An 8,330-nucleotide genomic window follows, 5' to 3' on the forward strand; every position below is an offset into this window, starting at 1 on the left:
AGAAAGAAAGAAGAAAGAGAAAGAAGGAAGGAAGGAAGGAAGGAATGAAGGAAGGAAGGAAGGAAGGAAGGAAGGAAGGAAGGAAGGAAGGAAGGAAGGGACCTGGTTCAGTGGAAGATCATTTGCTTAGCATGAATGAGGTTTTGATTCCTAGCACTGAGAGGCTAGGGAGGGATAGGAAGAGAACGCACAGAACACAGGTTTTAGGGATTTGAAGAAAAATAAAATTCAGATCACACGCAACTGGGGCTACACATAAAACAACAACCTATCGAGCAAACAGAAATTCAATTATGAGCGATGTTTGCCCAGCTCCAATGCTGTCTTGGGTTAGAGTTATGTGCAACTCCGAACCAGGGGACTACAATTCCCAGCATGCTATGGTCCAGGCCGCGTCACGCCTGCGCAGAGGTGGTAGTGATGCCGCTTCATTCCCGAAGCGGCCACTGGAGTTTAATTGGTTCTGAGCGCTTTGAGTCCCGGCTGAGCCCAGTCTGAGGTTCTAAATCGCCTTCCTGTGTTGGAGCCTTGAAGCACCCAGGCCTGGTTCCTGCTTGTATGTGTGTGTGCGTGCTATCCTGATCAGCTCCTCTTCGAAGCCTAAACTTTCTCACGTCCTTCGGGTGCGGACTCTGAACCAGCTTCAGAAGCACAGCTCCCCTCAAAAGCCCACATCCCGATGCTGTGGTTCCCTTCATCCGGTGTCTGTCACCAAACCACTCTTCCTCCCTCCTACACAATTGCCTGTCCTTGATTGCGACTTAGGTGTCCCTCAGAGAGACCCTAGATGGCATCCTCCAAGGTACAGAGACTAGAAGCACCCCACTACCATCCTCATGGACACCCTTGTCTACGAAGAGCATGGCTCCCTAGTCTCTGGTTGTCTTTGGGACTTTGCAAATGGAAAGGAGAAAAGTGTGAAAATGAAAACCTCTGCTTCCATTTTCTTCTGTCATTTAAACTCAAAAAAAGTCTGTCGGGCTGGAGCTCAGGCTGAAGGCGATTTCTTTGTTCCCTCTGTTCTGATGTGGGAAGCTGGAGCTAAGAAGGAGCTCACCAAGTTGGAATTTTTTTGCCAGAGTGGGGTGGATCGTAGATGGGCTACAGAAACGTTGGAGCAGAGCCACCAATGGCGTACAAGAATTGGTTAGACAGAGCAGTGTGTTGCCACCGGGAGAGTTGTGGGGGAAGCTTAAGCGGTTTAGGACTGGGCTGTATTTCTGTGATGGGGCTCACACCACAAAGATGGATGTATAATGGATGACACTTTGTTTTAAAACCTAAATATTTTTCATCCATCACTTCCTCCTCATCCCTACTGTGACACTTTTCAACGTTTTTGACATCTTGTAGAGGCCCTGCCAAGCTCCATCCTACAGGCCTCCAGCCCACGCAGCGACCACTGGAGTTCATTCCTTACTTCATTCAGTGACTCTTTTCCACCTCACCAGAAGCAGGAAATCTAAGCTCCTCGGCACGACTGGCTTGTGTCAGGCCATCAGATTCATCTATTTTTCTATTTTCATGTTCTTTTTCTATTATATCCATCTTCACCGCTGGGCCCGGCAGCAACTCTACAGAGAACCTCCTCTCCTCCTCTTCTTCCTCCTCCTCTTCCCCTTCCTTCTCCTTTTTAAAGATTTGAGTACATATGTGCTAGCTTCAGATACACCAGAAGATGTGTGTGTCTAGTGGTGCCCCCTGCTGGACTGTTTCCTACTCTTCTATTTTTCTCGGTACCTGTTCAGTCGTTTCATCTGTGAATGCCTCCACAGGACTCCATGTTTTCCTCATTTTAATAATTTCTATCGTTATTGAACACTCACGGTCTTAGTGATTTACATATGGTAATTAACTTAAACCACAAAACAAGCTTTCTTTGTTTTCTTTCTTTTTCTTGTTAAAAAACAAGGGTCTGGAGAATTGACTCAGTATTAAGAGCACTTGCTCTTGCAAAGGACCCTGGTTTGGATCCCAGCACCCATAGGGTGGCTCACAGCCATCTGTAACTCCAGTTCGAGGAGAAGCAATGCCTTTGCCTTCTCCTGGCCTTTATGGGTCTGAAAACCTGAGCTCAATCCCCAGGTACTCACAGTAAAAGGAGAGAGCCAACTCCTGCACACATTGTCCCCCCGCCGCCGCCCCATCACCTTCCCACAAACACCATCACTACTACTAATAATGTGGTTTTTACACATTTGAAATCCAACAAGATAGACAGTACCTGACAAGGAATGTCCAGAGTTAACCTCTGGCCTCCACATGTATGCACACACACGTGACATCTGTACCCTCCCTCATAAACATGTATACACACACACAAAATAATAATAATGAATGAGAAGAATATCTTCCCCATCATAAACTCAGAAACCGAGGCCCAGTTACTAAGGAAGACCCGGGCGATGAGTGGAAGGTGTAGACTTTGAACTCAGGCAGTCTGGCTCTCACCCTCACAGTCCTGATGCGTTGCTGACATGCCTATAACCACTGCATGCCATATAGTGTAGGCTAAGAATAAAGCAGGTGGTGGGTGGCCAGCAGGGCCTGTTGGATAGAGGTTTTAAACATAAGTAGTGACAAGCAAAGCTATGGCCAGAACTGTAAGGAACAATTAAGAAGATGGCATGGGGGCTGGAGAGATGGCTCGGTGGTTAAGAGGTCTTGAGTTCAATTCCCAGCAACGACATGGTGGCTCACAACCATCTGTAATGGGATCCGATGCCCTCTTCTGGTGTATCTGAAGATAGCATATATGTACTCAAATCTTTAAAAAGGAGAAGGAAGAGGAGGAGAAGGAAGAAGAAGAAAAAGAAGAGGAGGAAGAGGAAGAGAAGGAGGAGGAAGGGGAGGAGGAGGTGGGATGGACCACTGTGATGGATCCCTATACAGAAGAAAGCCATTGTAACTGATGTCATAATACAGGTATGGGTAGCACTCAAGAGAATGGTTGTGGAAGCCAATGGAGGAGCTAGGCCAGAAGGTAGGGGGCACAGACACAGAAGTAATGGACAGAGTGATTGAGGACTGGTGAGAGTGTGCAGACCCCAGAAGCAATGGGGTGGCTCTGAGTCTGAGTCCTGTGAATGTTCTAGAATCAGGAATAACATCTAGATAGCAGGGCTCCAGTCCTTCACCCTCACATCTACCTCTTCAATCTTTCCCCAGCTAGGCACCTCCAGAAATGCTTGACACAATGCCAACCAAAGCTCACCCCCACATACACACACTCTTTAGAAGTCTGTTACAAATCTGCAGCTTCTGGTTAAAAGACAAACATTTTTTTGAGATGCTTTATTTGAAACCCAGGGGATTCCAGAGGCAGCAGCCTGAAGGCTGTTTTCTGTCCAGGGTTTTCAGGTCAGAAACCAAACTTGGGAGCCTAGGAGCCTTCCAGCTGTGGGCTCCCATGCATGACACCCACCCACATCCTCTCCGGCTTTCACCCTCCCTGCCCACTTCCTGTGTCTCAGAAGACGATGAGGTATCTGGGTAAGCTTAGAGGGGAGATGGGGAACCTGGTTAAACCCTAAAAGGAGGGAAAGGTATGAGCAACTGGTTTGGGGGCTTACAGGGGCACATAGTAAGGTAAGTGCGGAGATCTCCCTTTGCAACTCCATCTTCAGGAAGCCAGGAGTCTTCATCCTCTGAGATGTATGTATGTCGTCATACAACTTAGGAAGTCCAGGATAGGTCATCACCTGTCACTCAGCCAAGTCTCAATGTTCTGGAGGCGGTTAGAAACTAGACATGCCCTAGCCAGGGCAGCAGGGGTCCCTGACCCAGTAGCTGAGCCACGGGTGCCCACAGTTCCAGGTTCTCCTCAGCTGGGTGCAGGCTGGCTATTGGCATAGGCTTGATCTGGGAAAGAAGCCCGGCCTCTGCGTGTCTGGGCACACACAGAGGCATAAAGTTCTGGCTCAGGGCCTGGGGCCTGGGACTTTGGCTCAGAGTCCAGCACCACCTCACAATACTTGATGGGGGTCCCAGAGCTGGGGATCCGACCTTGAGCGGGTCGCAGCTGCAGGCTAGTGTAGCACGTGGCCTCCTCTGCTCCCTGGAGATACGAGGCTGTTAGCTGGTCTCTGCACCCTCGGGAATGGTCCCCCATTTCCTTCCCACCCCTTTTCTTCGGCCAGTTGACTCACCCTGGCAAGGCCTCCGGAGGATGGGTCCTGCTCTTCTGACCTTGGTTCTTGGGACAGCCGACCTGGGACAAGAGCACAGGAATCTGATTAGCTCCTGATTGCCCCGGGCATCTCCATTATCTCCATCTCCATCCCGTGAACTAGGAACTTGTGTCCTGTTCCTCCCGGACAGACCGAATTGCCTACCTGTCTGTAAGTAGTGCAGGTTCCCATAGAGGGGAACTTCTTCCACAGACCTTCCAGAGCTGCAGCATAGAGTTTGGGAGTGAGTGGAGTCTTTTTAGTTAAGAGAGAGTACTTGGTTAACCCATCCCAGTTATCCTTCACTCACGGTGGTCCCTGTCCCTCCTGGTTCCTTCTCCGACCGCGGGTCCACTGGGACAAGAGTGCAGCCAAAGAGATGAGAAGCAGCATTGTCACAATCCCTAAGAGAGCCCACAGTCCCCATGCCTGGGTTACGGAGGGGATCCCTGTGGATTCGAGTGGATGGGGCTGTTACTACCTTACACAAACCCCTTCCCCAGCCAGTATCAGATAGAACATGGAACCACGTAACCCCTCCCCCAGGAGTCCCTGCCCCACCCAACTTACCCCGTGCTAGTTGACTAGCAGTGGTACAGTTATCTCTGCTCATGATTGCTGCTGGTGAGAGTCCGGGGTCCGTCCTACTTATGGCCTGACAGTTGTCACAGCCCCCACAACCCCGGTGTCTCCTTAAACCTGGCCTCTCCAGCTCAGCATCGCCAACACTGACAGTGTCAAACTTGCTGGTTTCCGGAGAGGAAGGCAGAGAGAAGGGATGAGCAAAAGAACAAAGACCCCGCCCTGTGCCTGCACCTGCATCACCCTGAGCGCTCTCAACCCTCTGAAACCCCCACGGCCCTGAGTCCTCTTCAGCAGGGAGTAGGCATGGGCCTGAGTGTTCTGTGCCGCCTGCCGCTGAGTCAATAGAGGCTCTGAAGAACAGAGGAGGCATGAGACAGGACTAACATGGACGGGACCCCTTAGCCACGGGATGTCCACCATTTCTCTTTGGCTCACATTGCTATGAAGGAGATTGTCTTGATGAGTGTGGCTTCAGAATTCACAGTTCCACTACCGGAAATGGTTATATTTATTTCTGTAGCCCAGGCTGGCTTCAAACTCAATATGAACTTGAGCTCCTGACCTTCCTTCCTCCACCTACCAAATTCTGGAATTACAGCCATGGAAAACCACTATCCCCAGTTGAGAAATATCTATGTGTTGTTGTTGTTGTTGTTGTTGTTACTAGTATTATAATTGTTACTAGTTACTAGTATTATAATCATCCAAACTGTCTGTGAGACCCTGTCACTACACTAATTGCATTAAGGGAATCTCTGACCCAGGCTAACTCAGGCAAATTGAGCCTGTCTTTGCAGTTAGTCACTTGCTAGAGAGACTAGTAGAGAGTTCAAGGGTTATGTAGTGAAACTGTGTCTCGGGGTGGGGGTGGGGCTGGGTAGGGGATAGCACAGTCAGTAAAGGACTTGCCTAGAAATTGCAAAGAACTGCTGGGCAGTGGTGGCGCACGCCTTTAATCCCAGCACTTGGGAGGCAGAGGCAGGCAGATTTCTGAGTTCGTGGCCAGTCTGGTCTACAGAGTGAGTTCCAGGACAGCCAGGGCTACACAGAGAAACCCTGTCCCGAAAAATAAAAATGAATAAATATATAAATAAATAAATAAATAAATAAATAAATAATAAAAAAAGAAAGAAAAGAAAGGCAGAGGCAGGCAACGCTCTATGAGTTCAAAGTCAGCCTGGTCTAGTTGGAAAGTTCCAGGCCAGTCAAGGCTACAAAATGAGACCCTGTTTATATACGAACATACATCCATGAAATAAATAATGATGGACTAAGGGCATACCAGCTCGTTGGTACAGCTTGTCCTGAGTGTGTTCAAGGCCTGGGTTCATCCCCAGCACCAGCCCCTGGCTCAAAATTTAAGATAAACAAAATCCGGGCTGGAGAATTGGCTCAGAGGTTAAGAGCACTTGCAGTTTTTGCAGAAGACCCAGGTTTGATTCCCAGCAATCATCTGTAACCTCATCTGGAGGCCAATAGCTATCTATAACTCCAGTTCCAGGGGATCCAACATTCTCTTCTGACTGCCAAGGACACCAAGCAGGCACATGTCATACAAGCACACATGGGGGCAAAAAATTCCAATGGCTCAGCCCTGTTAAGAGTGCTGGTTACTTTTCTAGAGGACAGAGTCTGATTCCCAGTACCCACACAGTCGTTGACAACCATTTCTGAATTCAGCTCCAGGGGATCTGACACCTTCTCCCGGCCACTCTGGGTACCAGACATGTAAGTGATACACAGACAGATATGAAGGCAAAACACCTATACCAATTATGAAATAAAAATTTCAAAGAGCTTAAAAAACAAAAATACTTACATAAAATAACAAAACAATACTTATAACAATAACAAAAAATACATAAAAAACAAAAAAATATTATATAAATAAATTAAAAAAATAATAACAGGGAAAAGTACTGGTTGCAACATACAGGGACCAGGTTCTATGTTCAATCCCCAGAGCCAGTAAGTAAATAAAACTAAAAATTATGGAATAGTGATTATAAAGTTGAGAAAAATAAACCTGTTACTTAATTCCTTTTTTTTTAAAGATTTATTTATTTTATGGATATGAGTCCACTGTCACTGACTTCAGACATACCAGAAGAGGGCATTGGATCCCATCACAGATGGTTGTGAGCCACCATGTGGTTGCTGAGAATTGAACTCAGGACCTCTGGAAGAGCAGCCAGTGCTCTTAACCACTGAGCCATCTCTCCAGCTTGCTTAATTCCTAATTCCTTCATTCAAGATGACCATTTGGTGTTTTAATTTATACTTAAGGTTTTCTGAAATTTGTTCTGAAATGTGAATTTTTGCTAAATTTTTCCTTATATTTAAGACATTTTCTAGTAGTTATCTATCTGTTATTTCATATAAAATAAACTTCTTAATAAATTATGTGTATGGGTTTTGTGTGTGTGTGTGTGTGTGTGTGTGTGTGTACACTTGTGCCTTTGGAAGCCCAGAGGGCATCAGATCCCAGAAGCTGGAGTTACAGGTAACTTTTAGCCACCAAACCTACATGCTGAGATTTGAACATGGATCCTCTGGAAGAAAAACAAGTGCTTTTAACTATGGAGCCATCCCTCCAGCAAGACTCTCTGTTATGGAGGCATGAGAACTTGGGTTTAAATCCTCCACCCCCACCCACTCCAGTGTGGGGAACGGAGTGCTCTGGCCTGACAGTTTGGCTAAAATGGTAAGCAAGACATTGAATGGCCTTTTAACCTCCACATGTGTGTGCATGGGTACACACACCCATGTACACTACACACAAAAAGAAATAAATCCTAAAAAAGCAAAACTTAAAACACTGTTCACCACCTTTGCCAACATGAAAATTAACTGTACTTTCTTTTAAATGTAATGATGTGATCATTAATTAAGATCCATTTCTGTTTCTTGTTCTGTAATTTAAAATTGCTAACTATGTACATTTTTATACTAGCACGCTTATATATCTACAGAGTTCAATACTTTTAAAATTATGTCCCCTGTCTGTGTCTTTCCTGGGTTTTATTTTTATTTTATTGAAAATGATGTTGGCATTTAGAGAATTTTAAAAAATATCTTGTTGGAGCCGGGCGGTGGTGGTGCACGCCTTTAATCCCAGCACTTGGGAGGCAGAGGCAGGCGGATCTCTGAGTTCGAGGCCAGCCTGGTCTACCGAGTGAGTTCCAGGACAGCCAGGGCTACACAGAGAAACCCTGTCTCAAAAAAACAAAAAAAAAAAATTTTTTTTTTTTGGTTGGGACTGGAGATACAGCCCCATTGATAGTGTATCATACATGTAATATGCACACAGCCCTAGGGTTGACAGCTAGTACCAAGTGAATGCATACCGCAATCCCTGCACTCAGGAGCTAGTAGAACCCAGAGGATCAGAAGTTCAAGGCCAGCTTTGCCTATGTAGCATGCTCAAGGCCAGCCTGGATGACATAGAATTTTGCCTCAAAAAAATTAAAAATCTGCTTCAGTGTCAAATACACTTAGTGTACGGGTAAGTATAGTCTTGATTTCCTACCAGTACTTTAAAAGAGCTGATGAGAAAAGGTACTTGAGTGGTGAGAC

The 8,330-nt window shown here is 46.5% G+C and overlaps 1 protein-coding gene across 1 annotated transcript; it reads right to left on the bottom strand.

Moving 5' to 3' along the window:
* Positions 1 to 3,265: 3,265 nt before the first annotated feature.
* On the bottom strand, positions 3,266 to 4,993 carry Sit1 (signaling threshold regulating transmembrane adaptor 1). Its single transcript, XM_028779101.1, has 5 exons — positions 4,740 to 4,993; positions 4,480 to 4,618; positions 4,335 to 4,393; positions 4,149 to 4,210; positions 3,266 to 4,057 (listed from the first exon to the last, which is right to left on the bottom strand). Exons 1-5 carry the CDS (start codon positions 4,780 to 4,782, stop codon positions 3,824 to 3,826), a joined length of 537 nt encoding a protein of 178 aa, XP_028634934.1. The 5' UTR covers positions 4,783 to 4,993; the 3' UTR covers positions 3,266 to 3,823.
* Positions 4,994 to 8,330: the final 3,337 nt, after the last annotated feature.

Source organism: Grammomys surdaster, unplaced genomic scaffold (assembly GCF_004785775.1).
Source record: "Grammomys surdaster isolate TR1022 unplaced genomic scaffold, NIH_TR_1.0 344, whole genome shotgun sequence".
NCBI classification, from domain to species: domain Eukaryota; kingdom Metazoa; phylum Chordata; class Mammalia; order Rodentia; family Muridae; genus Grammomys; species Grammomys surdaster.

Excerpts from the sequence above, each read along its gene's own strand:
- Sit1 (XM_028779101.1), bottom strand. The coding sequence starts at position 4,782 with ATGAGCAGAGATAACTGTACCACTGCTAGTCAACTAGCACGGG. Across the intron at positions 4,619-4,739 it reads TGCTAGTCAACTAGCACGGG|GGATCCCCTCCGTAACCCAG; the intron begins GTAAGTTGGGTG and ends TCGAATCCACAG. Across the intron at positions 4,394-4,479 it reads CAGGAGGGACAGGGACCACC|CTCTGGAAGGTCTGTGGAAG; the intron begins GTGAGTGAAGGA and ends TCTATGCTGCAG.